This window comes from Aplidium turbinatum, chromosome 5 (assembly GCF_918807975.1).
Source record: "Aplidium turbinatum chromosome 5, kaAplTurb1.1, whole genome shotgun sequence".
In the NCBI taxonomy this organism is placed as follows: Eukaryota; Metazoa; Chordata; class Ascidiacea; order Aplousobranchia; family Polyclinidae; genus Aplidium; species Aplidium turbinatum.
In genome coordinates this window covers 37,546,985-37,568,595 of record NC_137476.1, presented here as the reverse complement: position 1 = coordinate 37,568,595, position 21,611 = coordinate 37,546,985, and the positions used below count along the sequence as shown (strand labels likewise).

Genomic DNA, 21,611 nt, shown 5'->3' with positions numbered 1-21,611 from the left:
CAAATGAAATTTAATTTTTTCAAAATTATAACCTGTGAAAATCACAAAGAATTGTGATGATGTAACCTGTAGTAACCTTAACACATGAAATGAAATCTGTTTCTAAACCTGTGAAAATTAAATGAGATTTATAACCTGTAAAAATCAAATGAAATTTTTTTAAAAAATGACCTGTGAAAATCAAAAGGAATTTATTTTATTTTGAAGTACTTGAGTTTAAATTTGTTTCTATGACGACATTTACCCACCAGTTCGGAACGCCTGTTCAAAAGGTGGCCACTATCAGCCTTCAGAATGGCCAGTTTTTCAGCCAAACATAGGCCACAATTATTACGACCACCTCCACTATAAGGCCGAGCACAGCTGTGGATGGACCAAGTTATTTTAGGATCAACACCCTTGTCCTTAAGGTCCCAAACTGCCTTAGATAGTTCGGTGCTGTTTCGTTTAGACCTATCATTGAAGGTACATTTACGGTTGGAAAAACGTTTTTTAAAAGTAGTTTCACAACAACCAATGTAATTAAGGACCTTAGGGCCGTTATCAATGGTAGCTTTGTAAACAACGGCCTTCTGCAAGCATTGCCCATTCAAAGGACAATCTGGCTTCACCCTGCAATTGCAACCAGGCTGCGATGGTTCATTATCAGTCTGCAATATTGCTTTATTGTGGGAGGATATGATGCTTGCAACATTCGGAGTACAACTGTAGCTCAGCTTAATAGTGTTACGGTTGAATATTTTATGCAATCTATGATGGGGCGGAAAGTGTATGGAAACAAGTTTGAAAAATTCCTTACCAATATTGCTATCAACCTGCAAGCTAAAAGGAGGGTTAAACCATAAAATTTTCCGACTCCTTTTCCTAGATGTTCGTAAGTTATTAGCAGGGTTGTAGCAAACTCTCTCCGCAAAACCACTTTTCAATAGGGCATCATTATAAACAGATGCGGTCTTATCAAATTCATTTAGGCCAAATGATGTGGCGGACAATCGCTTTGCAATCATAATCGGGATTTGTCTCTTAATGTTGGGTGGGTGATTGGACTGGGCATGGATGTAAATGGGATCATTATTGGGTTTTCGATAAGGCCAGAATTTACCAGATAGCAAATTCAAAGTGACGTCAAGAAAATCAGTTTCAATTAGACCAGTATCCACAGTAATATTTAAGCCATGTTGTTTAAATAATTGAATGACATTTTTTCTCAAAAGATCAACTTTAGGACCAGATAAATTACGCAAAATAGCCAGACCATCATCACGATATAACCCAAGCATGTCTCTGTCAACAATAGCAGAAAATTCGTTCAAAAGAAACAAGCCGACCAACTCACAAATCTCAGCACCATCAAATGAGCCCATTGTAACATCGAACAAACCATCTTTCTTAGCCCAAGTTTCACCACCATCAAAAAGCATTTTAATAATTGAAACTTTGTAGTAATGGATGAAGGTAGCCCTTAGTAATTCTGAGGTTTTTTTTCTGCAGATTGGTTTACGGTTATAATATTTAATATCTTTTCAGGAAGTACAGGTTTAAAGGTTTTTTTTGCAGATTAAATTACAGTTGTAATATTTAATATCTTTTCAGGAATTATCGATTCATTACTTTTTTTGCATGTTTTTGCAGACCTTCTGATGATCCGTTAGGTGAAACAATTTGTAAAGGCTTCAGATAGTAATAACTATATTTGATTTAATTTGCTCTGCTTTGTTTTTTGCTTAGCATTGAGCACTTTTTTGTAGTATTGATAGTTTTCATTGTTCTAAAACGGTTAAGTATCGCGCTCGAGAAGCCAAGCCTGCTGGGTTCGGGGGATGCACCCACCAACTTTGTTGACCCGTCCATCTCAAACAAACCCCGCCGCGGTCGAGACAAACAAAGCATCGATTGATGAGATCGAGATCAATGACAAATTATAATGTAATGTGTAATCATTATAATAATGATAATAATAATTAGCGTTTTTACACGGTAATAGCAGCACAGGCTGCGCTCGTGGCCACAACCCAGATACATCAGTGAGCAACGTGGCAGTCGTGCAATGGATTTCCTCAAGCATACAGGTCGTATAGCTATTGTCGTTAAGTACACAACCAACACCAACGCGATCGTCGACTTCCGGTTCCTTGCGAGATGAATCTCATGACCAACAAAAGTGACGTCACAATGAAGCAGGTGCGCGTGACGACGGCGTGTCGGTGTTGGTGACATCAGATTCTAGAATTTTTAACAAAAACTTATAACAAAATATGAAAGAGTCTCAACGTCTCACCAGTCTGGTAGAAGTCGACATCATGCAGCGATAGGAGGTTGTGGGAGAATAGGTTGGAAAATGTTGCCATCTGGACGTCAAAATCTCTTATGGACTGGCTGGACATGTGGCCTCCACTTAAGATCGCCTGGATACTCGATTGGCTGAAACGACAACAAGCACCAAATCGCATTGATCAGTGATTCTGTCTCTCAGACGACTTCATTATTGTTTTAAGCTTCCCAGAATTAATAGTCAGCCTTGCAAGGGAATGATGAGCTTACCTCTGCATGCTGTTGATCTTATTCGTTTTCAGGGTGAGGATGGACCTCCAAACTTTCTTGAGGAATGTTGTGGAAAACGCCAACGTGTATAAGATCCTGTGGAAAGCAACATTGGAGTTATCATCGTTCAACTTTAATGAGGAATGAAAACAAATACCGAGGGATACGGGTTCGATTCTCCAGTAGTTTGCATTTTAGTTGATGCTAAGCCGATAACAGCAAACAGGACAACCAAGACAGACAATAGCCATTATTCAATCGCTTTGTAGTTATCTCCGACCTGGTGGTATGGATCGTGTAGTGCAGCCCTGTCATGAAGTGGTGGGCTATCTCGCACAGTGCGGGAATAACGTCGTCGTCATAATGCTTCCGCTTGACGCAGTGCTTGATGAACCGTGACGAGTTGACGAATTCAAAAGTCGTGGACAAGATTTCGCTGAAGGAAACTTCCTGAAAGTGGAAATAAATCTCGAATCAATGAGTGTGAATATTAGGGGTGTTTACCTTCGATTAAGGTCATATTCGAAATTTGTATCGGACATATTCGAAATTATAACCGCCCTTTCGGCTGAACGCGGTTGAAAGTAACGCGAATGACGCGAAATCTGTCTTGTTGCATTTTGCAAGCGAAAAAAGACTTCGACGCATGTGCATCGTCGATCACGTGATTATCACACGCTCTCGCGGGTCCAACGGCCAGTCGTGCGCAACGTCGTTGTCTTCCACGCGCGTGCAACCAAAGGGAAGTGTCAGTTCTTCCGATTCCGATAGCCCGACGTTGAGCCAACACAGACGACACCATCAGGCGATGAGCGAAGACGCCAGACCACTCTGACGGAACTCTTCTCCATGGGCAGGGTCCAGACGGAAGACTCCAACAACAGTGATGATGATGAAATCAGCTCAATCTCAAACGAGATTTCCTATTTTATGAAGCAGAAGCTTGCTTCTGGGCAAACTGATCCAAACGAAGGCGAGCTACCGCTGCTGAAAAAGCTAGCCGAGAAGGTGTTTGTGATCCCAGCGACCTCGGCTCCAGCGGAGCGATCGTTTTCAAAAGCTGGCCTGACCGTCACAAAGCTGAGATCCCGACTGACGGGTGACCATGTCGATCAGCTTGTGTTCTTAAACACCAACATGGGCTTGGAGCTGTAGACGTTATTTTGTGTTCTTTGTTCGTAAATTTTCATGGCGTTTTTTCGTGTTTTCTAGCGAATTTTCATGGCGTTTCTTTCAATAAAATCACATTTTGCAGCATGGTGAATAGTTGTGATATTCGAAATCGAAATTCGGAAATCGAAAATAAATTGAATTTCGAATATTCAAATAATCGAAATTGAACACCCCTAGACTGAATATAATGATCTAATGAACCAGATCCATGTATTGCTGTGGTTTGGGTGGGAAGCAAGTTCAGTAAATATGATGAAACGAATAAAGTCGTAGTGGATCTATAAACAAACTTTAAAACATGCATCGAGCATTTCATGGTAAGCAATTTATAAATATATGAGAAATTATTGCGATGCTTGATCCTGTCGTGATTTGCCTGCCTGTGGTACAAGTTAGAGACTTCTCTCGAAAATATATTATCCACACAAAGCTTTTACTTGTGTTGAATCTTCCATAATTACATCAACTGCGCCATCTTCTTCCTCGTCCGAATCGGTATAAGACACCGCTCGGTAGCGCCCCCTTGGAAGTGTGCTGATCAGCCAGCGTAGGCACATAAGTAGGTGATCGTTGTTCTTCCCTGAGCAGGAAATTGGATATGTCACAAATCTTTAAGTCATTGAAGCTATATCACAGTGACACAGTTTATAGTACAGCAAATTTTTGAAATTCATCACACACAGGCAAACTTATTCTCCACATGAGGCAGGGAAGGTGGGATGAATCAAAACACGTCACAGAAGTTTCATCTAGCACAGTTTAATTTTTAAAAGACCAAACAACAAAAAGATTTTCACAAGCAACAAATTTGAACGATCATTACTAGCACAGGATTCAACTTTATCACCTTTGAAACCAACAACGGAACAACAACTCAATAAATCGTGTTCACGAATAATCTTCATTTTGATTTTTAATTCTGTCGACTTGCCTGCGAAGTTATCATACAGCTTCACGAATGAAGCCAATAGAAAGACGCTGGGGAATAACCGAACTGAAGATCCCGTTTGTGCCAGAGCGTCTGCTAGATACCGCAACAATAAATTGCTCGGGAACTCTTCATCTTTCTTCAAGCACGGAAGGATGTAGTTGTAACTTTGGATGTTGACATGGTGGCTGAGAACCTCCAGCGTAAACCTTTCCAACACCACATCGGTGAGGTCATTCACAAACTTTCTCAAACTCCCCGGCAGCGAAGGAGCCTCCAAGTTGACTTGACCGATAAAGTTAAGAGGACGTTTCAAAATCGTCAAAAGAGACTCCGCCAGGATCAGATGAGGAGGAGAGTATCCGGATGATCCACCACGGCTCTCCACTTCAGGAAGCTCGATCTCCAAAGGAACTTTTTTAGCAAAGACCAACATCATGGTTTCATAAAAACCTGAACAAAACATGTTGCGTTCAATTACGCTTTATTATTACACATATACAGTACATATATACATATTATATAATATGTTAGGTTTTATTCACTGGAAGAAAATGATGTGAAAAAATAAAAATCATCATCAACTGCGGATTTATCACATTTAAAGTATTGATATATTGGCTATTGTATCATATATCCACTATCCAATATCCGTGTACAGTAAATTCAAGATTGGAATTTATTTTTGAGTCATCACATGACCTGCTAGCTGTGGTCAACTAGCCATGGATTGCTAACCTCTGCAGAGCTATGTAAACTTAATTCAACAAAGACATATAGCTCAGGACAATCAATCATTTTATTTTTCGTCATTAACGCGTCCGGGACGAAAAATATACTAACTACAAAAATCGATATAGACCTACCAGCACGTTAATGAACGGGAAAAGATGGCAAAACCTTGAAATATTTAAAACGTGCCTGAATGAAAAATCATGTAATCATGCTTAGGACAAAGACGTTATAGCCAGGACAAGTGTGGTACATGTCGATGGCTGTCATTCCAATAAACTGTAGCTGCTGATTTCTACTATTGGAAACAAGTACACCAAACAATGTGAACATAACTACCGTTGCCAACCAATCTTTCCCACAACATCAGTTGACTCTTCAGCGCCTCGTTGTGGCCGTTGTCGTTCGGTTTCATCCAAAAATTTGGTAAAGCAAAATTTTCAAACATTCTCAAATGAGTCGCTGCCTGTTTCTGCTCAGCCCGGGCCAAGTCCCTGCCAACAGAGGTACAGTGATCGACTGCCATGATCTACAGACAGCGGAAACTCCAACATTCACTTGCATTGTGATCGGAATTATTTTTCTGCACGTCATAAAGTCGTACATATAGTTTATAGTTGAACTAATAAGAACAAAAACGCATAAACTTCTTAGCAAAGTCATACAAACCTAGCTGGAAAAAATAGTTATTTTTGCATTGATTCAACGTCTGCAGACGTTAATTTAATGTAAAAAGTAATATTTGTGTTAACTTGTCACTCGACTGCGTATGCATACGCCAACTGCAGTCGAGTGACTTTAAACGGGAAGTTATCCACGCAATGGAATAACTGCTGCCACTTGTAGCAAAGTGGAGCCTACGTTTAAAATCGCACCAACTTCATTGTTGCCAAGTCTGTATACGATTCACTACATCCAATAGTTTTAGCCTGATGCTGTCGGATCTACATAATGAAGTGAACAACGATCATGCTGCTAAAAGCCAATTCAATCTATTGCAATGCTTGCTTAACCGGAGCAATTTTTATTGATTTTTCTGTCCGATTGAGCGGCGTTCACTGGGCGGAAGAGAACTCTATAAAATTCAGTTTAGAGAAATGCAAGATGACACTAACCTACAGCATAGGACCAGGACCTGGGATAGGAGGTGGAACGAAGGCCAGTCTGTAGCTCTGCTTGCTCCTTTCATTAGGTTCTGGCACAGCCATACCTAAGATAATAATCATAAAAACCGTGTGTGTTTTTTTATAAAACGTTGTATCTTTTTATATGGCGCTGTATCTTTTTATACAGCGTTACTCTTCAGTGCTTTCCAAAGCAGACAGTGTCAGGGTCAGTGCAGCCGCATGGAGGTGCAGCTGAGTACATTATTATCATGAATCCATTCCTTTGCTGGGTGCCAAGCAGAAGCCAGATTCAGTATCGCTTTAAAAGTCTGTGATATGACCCGACTGGGAATCGAACCCAATAAGATAATAACATGTTATTTAGCAATGCAATGGTGTACTGCTGCAATTGTTTACAAGAAAAAAACATGTAAGACATAAACATATGCGACACAAACAGAAAATATCATTTTTGTGGCAGAAGTTTTTCACTGATAAAAAGAATAAGTCTATCAAATTTGTGTGCGGCCTGCAATGTTGTATGATGCCGGTGATGAGACAATTGGTAAAGTAAATTGAGGAAGAAAAAAAAGGGCTGAAGAATCGATAAATATGCTGGAGATGAATGAAACAGCAGACAAGTTTGTAAGGGTAAATGAAGTATGACGGTATGGTTCTGTGCTAAGAAGAGAGAAATTGCAGGGGAAGGCAGTGACTTTGAAGGAGATTTGAAAGAAAGGTATTATGGAAAATGGAAACTTCCTAAATACCTTGAAAAGAATATTTGAAGAACGAGGCAGAATCACGGACTAAGATGCGATGAACAGAATGAGGCGGGTAAGAGGCGCAGATAATAATCGGTTTAACAAAATCGGCAAATCACAAGTGGACAAAGTTGAATTTGAATGATGGACCAAGGTACCAACAACACTTACTATATTTGCAAAAGGTATTATATTATAATTGAAGTATAAAAAGCTAACAAGCTTTGATCTGGGACGGAGATGTTATTTTGCGTTAGGCTTCCAAAGCACAGGCGGTGATGTGAGAGAAGGTGATACAAAAGTATCTTGGGTGAAAATACTCAAATACGCAATCGACCAATCAGTCGAACACAATAAACAAACGGAACAACCCATCAGCTAAGTTCCTAGACATCTTTGCTGGGTGGAAGAGATGTAGTATAGCTCACCAGTCTCTCTGCATCAGATGGGACTCCACTTTCAAAGAAGAAACACAACAACCTCGTGACATCAAACAATCTTGAATCTTTCAGAAGCTGCTGTTTTTCTTCATCGAATTTCTCACGAAATTGTGCTTTAATCTTCTTCCGTACTAGGAAGGATCGAATGGACGACTGCAATATTATCGAACTCTGGAGCTCTTTTCTGGCAGCCTGAAAATGAAATAGTCATCAAATAGAAATTAATAGTCCTGCAAGTCGCTGTGAAACTACAGAATAAATAGCTTGCAATTCCTTATAATCGGTCCCGCATTAAGATTCAAGATAATTAAACTACCGTATACAACTATACATATATAACGTCTACATCAAACTGTAATCTCCACTTTCATTCAGTGGTTATATGCACAAAGGACACTTTTTCGTTTGGGAGTAAGGACATGTTTTGCCATGGTTAAATCGGGTGGAAAAAGATGAATTCTATATATTAAAAATACTCTAAATAAATTTATAGTTTTAAGTAATCCGTTGAGCCAACTAGAGCCGCTCACCTCTCGCTTCTGTCGTTCAATTCTCGCTCGTTGGATGACCTCCGATCCAGATCCACCCTGAGGTGAGATGTTAACATGTAACCGAAATGTGTGATCGTAAATCGTAATCATACGCGCCGACTTCCGGGGGGGCCGGCGCCTCCCGTAAATTTATGGTTGAGGGGCAACAAAAATGGTTGTTACAAGTGGTGTTTCAAAGATAAAACACTTCGCGAAAGAGATTTAGATCATTTAAACGGACTTAAAGAATGCCGAAAGCGAAAAATAGCCTACTTTGCTCTTGCCCGCAAACCAGCAGTTGATCACATGGCTTTCTCATACGGTATGGAAATTTCAAAGTAGATGATAGAGTAACTAACGCTGCTGGAATAGTCACGTAACTACTCACTGCAATATTAAGAAAACCAGCTAAATTAGGCGCGCTATTTTCAACGAGGTCATCCCGCTGTGAGATCAATTACGATTCAACAGAACCCATTGTTTTAATGGTCTTGGTCGCAGATATTGCTTGCATTAACGACGTCTCTTTCCGCTATTATCACCTAGCCAACCTGACATCATTGTTTTATGCGGCCGCTAAGGTTTGACATCGACTTCAACGATCATGGAATGTTACGTAATTAGAACGATTATATCCTACACGCAAAAATAAATTGATATCTTAAAACAGCTCTTTCTGCTGTTTTGTCTCGTGAGCTTTGGATATTGCCCAACAAGTGCATAAACTTTAGAATTGACAAGAAATCATTAAATTTGAAAATTAAGTTTGAATCACAGCAAATAAACGCATTCAAAACTTTTAGTTCGGCCGACGCCATTACACGCTCCGTAATCTACGTCGGCAAAGATTTTGCCGCAGCAAAAATGTGTTCATTTTGAAAACTGCCGACCTTGTCCGTGAAGTTAAACCTGTCTTTTTGAGGTGAAAATCACTTGCGAACATCTCGACCTATACGTTGCCTATACTCGAGTATTGATACGGTATTCGATAAAAGACTAAAAAGACTTTCGATAAAAACAGAAGAAAAAACACTTCGCCGTTGTTATCGCTTTGAAGGTAAGTAATTAGCAAAACATGCGAAACGAAGCTAATAAAACTGATAGCCGGTTTCCACTCTGCCTGAGATCATGATTTTTTGCATTTTATTTCGATAACATCACTGTCTTGATCGTTGTTATTCACTCGCACGAAAAGGAAATGAATCGGCTTGTTTTCCAACTGTTCCAATTAGAGATGTACCGATATATCGGTATCGGCATCGGTGATATCGGCCATTTTTTGAGTATCGGTATCGGCATCGGTATCGGCAAAATTTGACCGATACTGTGGCCGATACTAAACGTGTGAAAAAAGGCGTTTTCTGCGGATTTTCTGCAGAAGCAAAGATATAGATTTTTTAAAGTAGTAACTAACGTCAATGTCGTCACGTTGAAGTAGAAAAATAACACCCTGATCAAATTTTTGATACCTCACACTGCCATGACTTCTTGGGCGCACCTTTTGGCATTGTTTGCTTACAGTGATTCTTTCACTCAAACAAAACGTTTTGTTTCAGCAGTTTTGCGTTGTTCGATTCTTAAGTTGTGAAGGAGACTCAATTTCTCCAATGTTTATCATTTGTGTTTCTTTTTTACTCTCAGCAGAGGATAAAACCAGGCCAAGACTACCCAGTACCCAGGTGGCGGGAATGTGTAGTTTTGCATCGTTTTTGCATTGCTGGACGTTTGAGGGACCCGTGTGGCTTGATTATTTTTGGTGGGCTGGTTCTGTCAGTTTGTGATTTGGTTTCCGCCTTTCGTTGTGGTGGACTCACCAGGCTTGAACAATGTCGTGGCGGATTGGGTGGGCTCGGGGTGGGGGCGGTGGGACTGCGAATCCTCACTGAACTAATCAATAAGTGGTCTTGTTGCGCTTGGGATGGCGGCCTCATTGTGGGGGGAAGTGTCCTTCCCTGCTGTCGGCACGGGGCTGGGCGCTTACTGGTGCGGCGGGCTGTTGCGATTCGCTGGCCATATTGGTGTGGCTTCCACACTAGCCATTTAGACCATCCAATCAACTATATGTTTCTCGGCAGCCGTTTTGTAGCAAGAATTGACATCGACAAGAATTGAAATGGCTAGTGTGGAAGCTGCACCGTTGTGGTTGGCGGGTCGCGGCAGCTCGCTGTACTGGTGAGTGCTCAGCCTTGTGCTGGTGGCCGGGGGGGGACGCTTCTTTCTTCGCAATGAGGTTGTCATCTTGGGCGCAACGGGACCATTTTGATTGGTTTTTTGAGGATTTGTGGCCCCATTGCTTTCTTTTTGGGCCTACTTATTCTGCTGTGACATTGTTTGGGCTTGGTGATTTTGTTGCGGCTAAGGGTGCAAGTTGAATTGCCGGCTTGCTGGGGGCAGCCGAGTTGCACAGGTTTTTTGAGCGTTTGGCGGGGTGGGAGCGATGCAGAATTGTGCATTTTTGCTACCTGGGTAGTCTTGGCCTGGCAAAAGCTTTTCAACCAAACGACAAGCGCCCTTAGGTTGCACATTACTTGTCGAGTAGTTTTTGTACGACTACACAAATCACTTGGTTTACATTTTACATCTTATTATCAATTATGATAGCCTTATTTGGAGAGTTTGCGCAAACATTTTATTAATTTTTCAGAAATCCCAATTATGATGTAATGTTTCTTCCCTTATACCCCAATCCTCAATTACGGTGGCTTTTCATTACTAAAACCTACTATTATGACCAGGGGCGCCGGAACGATTTTTGACTGGGGGGGCAAGATTATGAAAAAAGGGCACTTTTGTTTAGTAAAAGGCCAATTTTTTTTCAAGTTTTAAGATAAGATATAGCGATAATGCTAATCTATCAGCTCACTATGTATTGAGTAATGATAGCCTACAAGTGTCCGGTATACAAAAAAGGGCATCACGCTATGTTATAATGATGTAACCTACTGCCAAGCCTTAAAGCAGCCGGCGGCCATGGCCGCTAAGTAGTGCTTGAATGACCGCTAGTGCTACCTCTTCAATCGGCCAAGTTTGGCCACCGGTCTCTTCTAGCCAATTATTTAATTTCGCAGTACAATGATCGTGGATTAACTGTCGAAAATATGTAGCATCAAAGAGTGACGCAAAATTAGGTCAACGCGTCATAATCGCCATTGTTGCATTGTGCGGAATATTTGTTATTCTTCTCTCGTGTTGTCGCTATATGTCACGCCTGTCAGGGCATCCGTTGGTTAGCCACTGCCTGGTGTCGTCATCGATGGAAACTAGGCCTTCCATACCATGAAGTGGTCTGTATAGCCGGCAATCCTTGATAATGTGGGCTGCCGTCTGCATTTCACCACACTTATTGATGGAATATATCCATCTGCGATCACCAGCGCTGTAAGTCTTGTTTATAATTCCCGACGTTTATTTTAACAAAGTCTTAATCCGAAGTGCTAATTTACATCGGCTGGCAATATTGTCGTTTTTATGTCGATTCGATGTTGTCGGACATTGAATCGTTGTTAAAAAGGAGAGCTAGGTTAGTTGACATCTGAGGGAAAAACATTTTTTGTTCATATTTTGCAAAAATTATGCTTCTTTTAGTACCGGTAATGTCCTTCACATCATTGAAATACTTATTTTATTACCTTGCCGTCATCGTCAACACATGTCGAACGTTGTTTTTCGTTGCTAAAACGAATTCTAGGGGAGTGGCAAACTTCTTTAAAATCAGCCACATTGGAGACACTTGTGCGAGTGTCGTTAGATGGTCCCGCAGTACTGGATTACAATCCCCCGATAAAGCAGTTATTGCGTGGTGCAACAATTCTATTGTAGGACGTCGCCCAGGCCCAGACTTCAACAACGCTAAGTGATCATTTTAGCATTGTTGCAAGTTTAATTCTATTTACTTGTGCTATCGTTATTTTGTATTTTGGCCTCCAAGCACGCAGATTTGGCCGCCGAGAAGGAGCTCCCGGTAGGCCAAGATGGCTGCCAAAAAAACGAGTTTTAAGGCCTCTTACGTTTGTTGCCAAATTTTGTGCCGTAAATATTATTTTGAGAAAAAAATGAAAGATTATAATTTAGCTAAAAGCGAATAGCAGAAATTGTTATATTGCAAAATGTGCAGTAACTTACATGACTTTAAAAGGGCACCATTGCCCCCCCTGCCCCTGGTTGAGATTGGATTCTTGAATCTTTAATAAATTATGTCAATCCAAAGTTTTTTTTAATAGTTTTATGCAAATAAGGTAAAACTTAGCATTTGATATATTTCTTTGCAAATACCAAAATTGCTTCTTTTTGTAACACCAAAGTATCGGCCAAATTATCGGTATCAGTATCGGTATCGGCCTAAAAAAGTGATATCGGTATCGGGATCGGTATCGGCCAAAATATTGGTATCGGTACATCTCTAGTTCCAATTATGAGGTAACAATATCAAAATTGTTACGACTACATGCGTAAAACTAATCGTTTCAAGCAGCGGTTCTAATAAATTCGGTTTGCAACCTGGTGTCAATATAAACAAGACAGTAAGCTTAAAGCTTTGGTAGAGAGTTTGCTTTGTTGAACCATAGAGAAATAAAACATAGTAACTTTAGCGGGTTTAGCATACTTTATTTCACACAAAATATAACATAATTAAATAATCATCATCATCATAATCCATCGTCGGTTTGTTCCCCACTAGTGGGGGTGGCCGATTGTTTCCGCGCAGCAATTGTTTTAATCCCTTTTCTCCATTTCACCCTGTCCCTTGCATCTTCCTCCTTCAGTCCGACTTTTTTAAATTCATCCTTCACTTGTTGTTTCCACGTTCTTCTTGGACGACCGCGTTTCCTCTTCCCATCCACCTTTAGATCTAGTGCCTTTCTAAGAAAACTTCCTTCCTCCCTCCTTATCACATGTCCATACCATCTTACTCCATTTGCCCTTGCCAGTTGGTCTATGGTCTCTCTCATCTCTAGCATATCCAACAATTCTTCAGTCCTTTTTTCCCTTCTCGTTTTCACCCCACACATTGCTCTCACCATTGACCTTTCCGTTCTTCTCAGGATTGCCAGTTCACTCTCTCTCAATATCCATGTCTCGCTACCATATAGCATTGCAGGCCGCACACAGCTCCGATATACTTTCCCTTTCATCCTTAGTGAGAATTTTCTGCCATACAACATTTCCCCACATTCCCTGAACTTTGCCCAGCCCAATCTTGCCCTTGTTGTCACCGCTGCTTCACATCCACCACTTCCATTTATCCGATCACCCAGATAACAGAAGTCTGTCACTGTTTCGATGCCATGGCAGAACTCATCATCATGGCCTTCCACTTCATTCCTTCCTTTACTGCATTTCCCACAAACAAAACACTTCGCCAATCTTGTTGCGGCTCTCTTGACATTAGCACATCTTGCATGTACCCACTTTCCACATTCCTTGCATTGCATTGAATTTCTCATCACTCTCTTGCCACATATTCCACAGGGATCTACTTTGCTCTCAACAACTGTTCCTTCTGCTCCACTCACCATCACTTTTGTTTTTTCAAGATTCACCTTCATACCCTTGGTTTCAAATGCTTCTTTCCATTTCTCAAACTTTCTCTCCAGTCCCTCCATACTATTACTTGTCAAGACCAGGTCGTCTGCATACAAAATTTCACTCAATAAGCCCTCCCTCACTCCTTCAGTTACAACGTCAACCACAATAGCAAATATCAGAGGTGACAAAACTGATCCTTGGTGTACACCAACCTTCACAAAAAACTCGTTTGAATAATTTGATCCAACTCTCACTTTTGTTCTTGCATCCTCATACATAGACATCACAGCTCTCACTAATACCTCCGGTATACCTCTTTTCCTCATTGCCCACTCCATCACTTTCCTTGGTACTCTGTCAAATGCCTTTTCTAAGTCGACGAAACACATATATATATAGTTTTCTCTGCTTCTCTCGGTATTCCTCCTGCATTCTTCTCAATATAAACAGAGCATCCACTATACCTTTTCCTGGCATAAATCCAAACTGCATATCATTTAATTTCACCAATGTTCTCAACCTCTTTTCTAGTATTCGCTCCACAATTTTCATTCCATGCTCTAGTAGTTTTACGGGTCTGCTACTATTCGGTGAGAGCCTTTTTCGGTGAGAGCCTTTTTCGGTGAGAGCCCTATTCGGTGAGTTTTTTTTTTTAAATTATTGCGCGCCGTAGCCTAATTATCATTGCCGTTATAGGGTTAGGGGATAGGGGTTAGGGGATAGAGGTTAGGGGTTGGGGGTTTTTGGGGTTGGGGATTTTTGTGTTTTTTTTTTGAATTTTTGTTTGAAAATTATCGGGCACCGTAGCCTAATTAAAACCCCTAACCCCAAACCCCCTAACCCAAAAACCCCTAACCCAAACCCCCAAAAACCCCAAAACCGCAAACCCCATCCCCCAAAAAACCCCAAACACCCCAAAAACCCCCAACCCCAAAACCCCCCAACCCCAAACACCCCAACCCCAAAAACCCCCAACCCCCTAACCCCAAAAACCCCCAACCCCAAAAACCCCCAACTTAAAAACCCCCAAACCCCCCAAAAAATCAAAACTAATTAAAACCCCTAACCCCAAACCCCCTAACCCAAAAACCCCTAACCCAAACCCCCAAAAACCCCCAACCCCAAAAAACCCCTAACCCCAAACACCCCAACCCCAAAAACCCCCAACCTCAAAAACCCCCAACCTCAAAAACCCCCAACCCCAAAAACCCCCTAACCCCAAAAACCCCCAACCCCAAAAACCCCCAACCCCCTAACCCCAAAAACCCCCTATCCTCTAACCCCAAAAACCCCCAACCCCCTAACCTCTATCCCCTAACCCTATAACGGCAATGATAATTAGGCTACGGCGCGCAATAATTTAAAAAAAAAAACTCACCGAATAGGGCTCTCACCGAAAAAGGCTCTCACCGAATCGGACTCACCGAATCGGACTCACCGAATCGGGCCATTCCGAGTTTTACACCTCTATATGCACTGCAACTTCTCACATACCCTTTTCTCTTGAACAATGGAACAAGAGTACTATGCTTCCACTCCTCCGGCATTCCCTCTCCATCTAATACCCTTTGGCTAAGTTGTAGCATTACTTCAATTCCCAACTCTCCACTTGCTTTTATCATCTCTACGCTCACTTCTGATGGACCGGCTGCTTTACACAGTTTCATTTGCCCCATTGCCTCCACCACTTCATCACGAGTAACCTTTCCCACTGGACCCTCCACCAGATCAACCTCTGTCATATGATCCCATACATTCTCCTTATTCATAACATTTTCCATGTGTTCCTTCCACACTTCTCCTCTGCTTTCCGGGCTGAAATGCAACTTCCCATCTCCACTCCTTATACATCTTCCCCCTCCAATATCATTCCCATCCTTTTTCATTTGCTTTATGAGTCTGAATACTTTGTTTTGGCTTTCCCCCATTTTATTAAGTTCCTCCTCAGCACCATTCTTCATAGCTCTTGCAACAACCCTCTTTGCCTTCTTTTTCATACTCTTATACTTCTTTTTATTCTCTTCTGACCCATTTTTGCGCCACTGCTTGTATGCATCTCTTTTCTGTGAAATCGCATGCTGCACCTCTTCATCCCACCACCATGTGTCTCCACGATCCCTCCTCACTTTCTTTTTCCCACATACTTCATCACATGCTGCTAGGACACCTTTCTGAAATGAAGCCCACAAGTCCTGCGCACTCATGTTTACCAGCTCTTTTGCTCTTTTCACAAACTTAATTCTCGTTTCTTTTTCCTCCAGTTTCCACACATTTCTCACAAAAACTCGTTCTTTCTTCACAATTTTCTTCACTTTTTCATATTTAAGTCTCCTACTACTAGTCTATGCTGCAACTCCCACGGAATTACTTTCACATTCTTCAAGTACTTTCTCTGTTCCTGCCCAACCACAATAAAATCAATTTCCGACTCATGTCCTCCTGAGCTGTAAGTCACCTTCCTTTTCTCTTTCTTTTTAAACCATGTGTTGGCAATACAAAGTTTCCTTTCATCACAAAATTCAAGTAGCATTCTTCCTTCCATGTTTCTCTCCCCAAAACCATACCCTCCATGAATGCCCTCGAACCCATTTGCTTGTTTTCCAACATGTCCATTAAAATCTCCTAATCCAAACACCAACTCTTTTGAACTCCGTAAATCCCATTCCTCTGCCAAAACATCATAAAAACTTTCCTTTTCTAAGTAATCCCTACCACTTTGAGGTGCATATGCACAGATTAGCCTCACTACCTCCTCTTCAAAAGCAAGTACCATTGTCATCACTCTGTCACTCCTTCTTCTAACTTCTATTACTTTCTCACACAATTCCTCTTTTACCAGGAAACCAACACCACCGATTCCTGTGTTATTTCCTGACCACCATAACTTATATCTCCTCTCATTGACACCTAAAAACCGCGCTGACTGTCCCCTCCATCTTACTTCCTCTAGGCAACATATATCCACCCTTCTTTTTCTTAGTTCTTCACATATTTCAGTTCCTTTACCACACAAACTTCCCACATTCCAGCATCCGATTCTAAATTCTAATTAAATAAAATAAACTCAAACGTTTTCGACACGTACGTGTGTCCTCATCAGGAATTAAATCTGCAATACATAAAATGAAAAGTCGTAAGATAAATTTGACTATGCACTGTAACTGTAACGACACTCTGGACTGAAAGCACAAACTGAACAAATGATACGAGAATGATTGCGAGTAAATTATGTGTAATTTACTCGCAATAATTTACTCGCATAATTTACTCGCAATCATTCTCGTATCATTTGTTCAGTTTGTGCTTTCAGTCCAGAGTGTCGTTACAGTTACAGTGCATAGTCAAATTTATCTTACGACTTTTCATTTTATGTATTGCAGATTTAATTTCTGATGAGGACACACGTACGTGTCGAAAACGTTTGAGTTTATTTTATTTAATTATGTTATATTTTGTGTGAAATAAAGTATGCTAAACCCGCTAAAGTTACTATGTTTTATTTCTCTATGGTTCAACAGTAAGCTTAATCAAAGACTATTTTAATTGAGTAAAATAGCGTTATGGGTATGACGTCATCACCTTTCTCGCCCCCCAAGGTTTTTTGAAAAGTCGGCGCCTATGATCGTAATAATACCAAAATGTCATCGTAATAATGAAAAGGGAAAAGATCAATAAAATGTAGTTTCAAGTAGCGTATATAAAAAGGACGCATATATATTTGGAAACATATTGTATATAATATACATATTAAAGTTAATTACATACAAAACTAATACGTTTTTACACAGCAGTAAGTACACGGCTAAAATATTTGAAAAAGTTTATTACAAGTTGCTGGCATACCTCTCGCCGACTTCCTCCTAGCGACACTACAGGACGGGTGCGGGGATTCCCCTCAAAACTATGATACATTTTGTCTGACAACCTAATCACTACAAACAATACAGAATGAGAAATAATCTCCAATAATTACTAAGTGAACAACACAGAAAAAGTCGATCAGGCACATATTCAGATATTTAAGTCAAAACTGCTGAATATTACATATATCATCTATATATACATATTATAATATATGTCATATTATCTTTCCACAAGAGACGATGAAGGTTTGGTTTTGAATGTTTATCCTTGGACTGACAAAGCCTTGATAGGTTAGGCTATTCCTGGTAGTTTCACATAGATACTTGTAGAGGCTCTTGACGCAGGGCCGGTTACCTAGATTGGCAGAGTGAAGTTTTCTGATTGTTGAAGTCTTGTTGCCAGGGAATTATTCCATCTATTATGTGCGGCTGAATGGAGAGCAGTCCTTAGAATGTGTTGCTCAAGAGCAAATCCCTAGAGTCAAACCAGCCCTTCTTAATCTTGAAGCTTTTTTGTTTGCGAAGAAACGCGCTAACTAATTTGGGAGGACACCTTAACAAGACAATTTAACTTGTGAGGAATGAATATATGCACAAAAACAAATATTGGTATATCAATATCACTAGAGATGAGAGAGACCATAGACCAACTGGCAAGGGCAAATGGAGTAAGATGGTATGGACATGTGATAAGGAGGGAGGAAGGAAGTTTTCTTAGAAAGGCACTAGATCTAAAGGTGGATGGGAAGAGGAAACGCGGTCGTCCAAGAAGAACGTGGAAACAACAAGTGAAGGATGAATTTAAAAAAGTCGGACTGAAGGAGGAAGATGCAAGGGACAGGGTGAAATGGAGAGAAGGGATTAGAACAATTGCTGCGCGAAAACAATCGGCCACCCCCACTAGTGGGGAACAAACCGACGATGGATTATGATGATGATGATGATGAATACCTATGAGATTGTGAAATACAGGAAACAAAGTGATACGATATTTAATGAACAGACACATATATGGTACCGTACGGTAGTTTAATTAGTGGCATGACTTAAATAGCAATCTGTTATTTTTGTAAACATTTATATATTCAATATCATCAATTCATCATGCACATCTTAAAGCATTGTTATTCCTATGTAACACTATCGCAGTAAGATGCAAAAAAAGCATAATCTGGATATGACGTTTTTTCTATGTGAGATGTCAATGTCCAACTGAATCCATCTGTTTTACCCTTTGTTGTTTGAAAATTAGTTTAAAACCACTGATCTAGGGATTAAAACAAGGGTTTTTATTTTGTAAGAAGCGATAACAACACCATAATTGTATAATATTGTTCTAGTTTTCAGGGATAAAAAGCTTAAGATAAACATGCAAATGACCACAGGATGGCAGCATTGATCCAATACTATGGTAACCATCTCTTTCTCTTTTGGCACACAATCACAAATAACAAGTAAAATTGCAAAACTTAAAACACAACAACTTATGGTTGTTGAATACTAGAAACATCAAGTACACAAAATTTAGCCCTACACATAGGGCAAGTGGCATGACCACCCAACCATGACTCGGGTTTACTTGGGTCTTGTCGGCTTGCATACCACCGACCCATGCACTCCATACACCACAGTGGGTTGCAGTTACAATCCTGGCAATCTCCTTCCCCTGCGTTGGCACATTGTTTAATTAATTTAACTGCCACAGACTTTTGATCACAGCCAATACATTTTCCAAGTCGGCGACTGCTATCAACGATGCAAATAGGATTTTGAAGCACTTGGTCTCGAAATACTTCAAGAAACAGCTCAGCTGATGACAAATGCATGTTTATGTTTGGTAAAACAACCAATTCAGTTCGAAGTTTAGCTTTGAAATCCATGTATTCAGTAGATAAAATTCGAATAACAAAACTCTTTTGCTGCTTTGATGGACGTACATTCAGTTTGACATACTGAACTGTTGTCATTGTGTCAGGTGATACCTGGTATTCCTGCGTCTTTTTTACAACTAAACTCACATGATCTTGATGAACTAAAGTTGTTGAATAAGCTCCGGTCTTCATGATCCAATTGTCTGTGACAACAACTCTCGACATTCCACTCGGGCCACTGGTATATTTGTCAATGCTTCTGAATTCTCTATTAATTTCATATGCAAGGTTTACCCATGAGTCAGAATACAGACTCAGTATCTTAGCGATTGGATGATTTTGCCAATTGCTCATATGCCAATAATACACAGTGGTAGCACAAGCAATAAAAATAGCACTGGCAATGAAGAAATAAATTTGCCATCCGGTGTGGATGGCCCACTCAGATATCTCTAAAAACTCCAAACCAGATTCACCAACAAACGTCATTCCAATAAAATATCCCATTGGCAAAAATCCATGAAAAAGTGTTGTTATCGCTGTGCGTCTGATGTGATAATAAATAAAATCATTGCTTTCACTCCCAAGCCAACTATCAAAAATACTTTGTATTGTTAGACCAGCTGACTGGAATTCTGTTGGCGAAACCACAAAGCAAAATGCCACTAACCAGTAAAACAACGAGAAAGCAATAGTAGGACTGAACTGCATTTCTAAAATCTGCAGTATATATATCAGTATGTCTTAATTTTTATAAAAGTAAATTAGGCTAAATAAGAATCTGAATAAAAATTAAAGTCAGTAATTAAAAACATCTTTACTCAGTTATATTTTAACTTGCCACACAACTCTTTGCATTTTTGTATTTCTTGGAAGTTACCAGTACATGTTGGTCATTCCAATATTTCCAAATAAACAATAAACAGGTGCTTGCATTTCATATTTTGCTGTGGCTGTTTTTGCCAAGCCTCCGATGTCTCTTTTAACGGTTATCTCGCCGCTTGAATTCAAAACTGACTTAAGTCCATTTTTAGCGTTTTGAGATAATTGCAAATAACTGCACTTGACTGTACAACCGAACAAATTTCTTTGACATGGATGTGCACACAGAGACTTACTATTTACCAGTGATAGGCAATATGTTGGTCTACAAAAATCACTGAATACTTTGCCACTAGGTGGTGCCATTTATATTTTTTTTGTATGTTGTTGGACTTAAATCTTTCTTGCTCAGAAATATTTTTGATTCATTTTTATGTAAATGGACATAAGTCTAATTTATCCTGAAGGTTAAGGTACGTACATGCTGAAAAACACGAATGAATTGTTTATCACCAGTGCAGCATCATTCATTTTCATTTGATGAATCACTTTTAGAGGTAAAGTATCACAGCATACAGCAAAATAACGTAATTTTTACTCAAACTTTGATGTTCAAAATTTCTTTATCACAAATTTAATTATTTAATTACACCGACACAAACTCTTCCAAAAAACTCTTTTTCTTAACAAACTCTTACACTAAACTGTGAATTTGCAACTTTTTCCCAAAAGAGAGTAAAACTGCTGTGTAGTTGTGCTGAATTATCTTTTTCTGTTCAATTAACATGTTGCCGTTTCATACAGTTAGTGCAATTGAACCTTCAGTCACTAATTAAATTTAATGTACTTAAACAACTACCACTGCTAACTCAACTACTGTATAGCACATAGTCACTACTGCACTTAATTTGTTTCTCAAAGCCAATGCACTTCAATAACTACCACTATTGCCAACTCGATTAAAATTCACCAGCACAATCCTCTTATTAACTTTACTCCATTACTATCATATTTGCTAAATTCAATGCACTTTCATTCACTTCACTACTGGAACTGGAACAACTTATATATACCACCATAATGCGTAATGGCTTTGACGAGTTCACTGGACATAACAGAATGATGCGTTATCATTGCTGACTTGATGTTGTTATCATCAATATGCATAACTTCAAATGAAAAGTGTCTGCAAAGCGCTGTCACTTAATTCTAAGCCTAGTTTATGAAATTATACTTCAATACTGTCTTTGTTGGGAGTGACTGGAAGATTTCGAAAGAAGTCATGATGTTGAATTGGAATCAAGCCTTTGAGGCA

At 40.0% G+C, this 21,611-nt stretch overlaps 2 protein-coding genes across 3 annotated transcripts in view; both read right to left on the bottom strand.

The window, feature by feature from the left end:
• LOC145769960 (ubiquitin-protein ligase E3C-like) overlaps positions 1–21,611 on the bottom strand; it is a 42,668-nt gene that overhangs the window by 11,313 nt on the left and 9,744 nt on the right. Inside the window, exons 2-11 of one of the 2 annotated variants that reach the window (XM_082581522.1) lie at positions 17,584–17,672; positions 8,215–8,271; positions 7,673–7,876; positions 6,490–6,584; positions 5,714–5,868; positions 4,562–5,095; positions 4,152–4,294; positions 2,822–2,991; positions 2,542–2,637; positions 2,279–2,421 (exon numbers count right to left, since the gene is read on the bottom strand). In XM_082581522.1, coding sequence (XP_082437648.1) covers positions 2,279–2,421; positions 2,542–2,637; positions 2,822–2,991; positions 4,152–4,294; positions 4,562–5,095; positions 5,714–5,868; positions 6,490–6,584; positions 7,673–7,876; positions 8,215–8,271; positions 17,584–17,652 — 1,666 coding nt within the window. In that variant the 5' untranslated portion in view covers positions 17,653–17,672. The remainder of the gene's footprint in view (positions 1–2,278; positions 2,422–2,541; positions 2,638–2,821; positions 2,992–4,151; positions 4,295–4,561; positions 5,096–5,713; positions 5,869–6,489; positions 6,585–7,672; positions 7,877–8,214; positions 8,272–17,583; positions 17,673–21,611) is intronic. The other variant, XM_082581523.1, reaches the window with a different exon arrangement.
• On the bottom strand, positions 17,673–20,192 carry LOC145769961 (E3 ubiquitin-protein ligase TM129-like). Its single transcript, XM_082581524.1, has one exon. It carries the CDS (start codon positions 20,183–20,185, stop codon positions 19,088–19,090), a length of 1,098 nt encoding a protein of 365 aa, XP_082437650.1. The 5' UTR covers positions 20,186–20,192; the 3' UTR covers positions 17,673–19,087.

Bases quoted from the DNA above. Each gene is read 5' to 3' on its own strand.
- LOC145769961 (XM_082581524.1), bottom strand. From the start codon at position 20,185: ATGCAGTTCAGTCCTACTATTGCTTTCTCGTTGTTTTACTGGTTAGTG.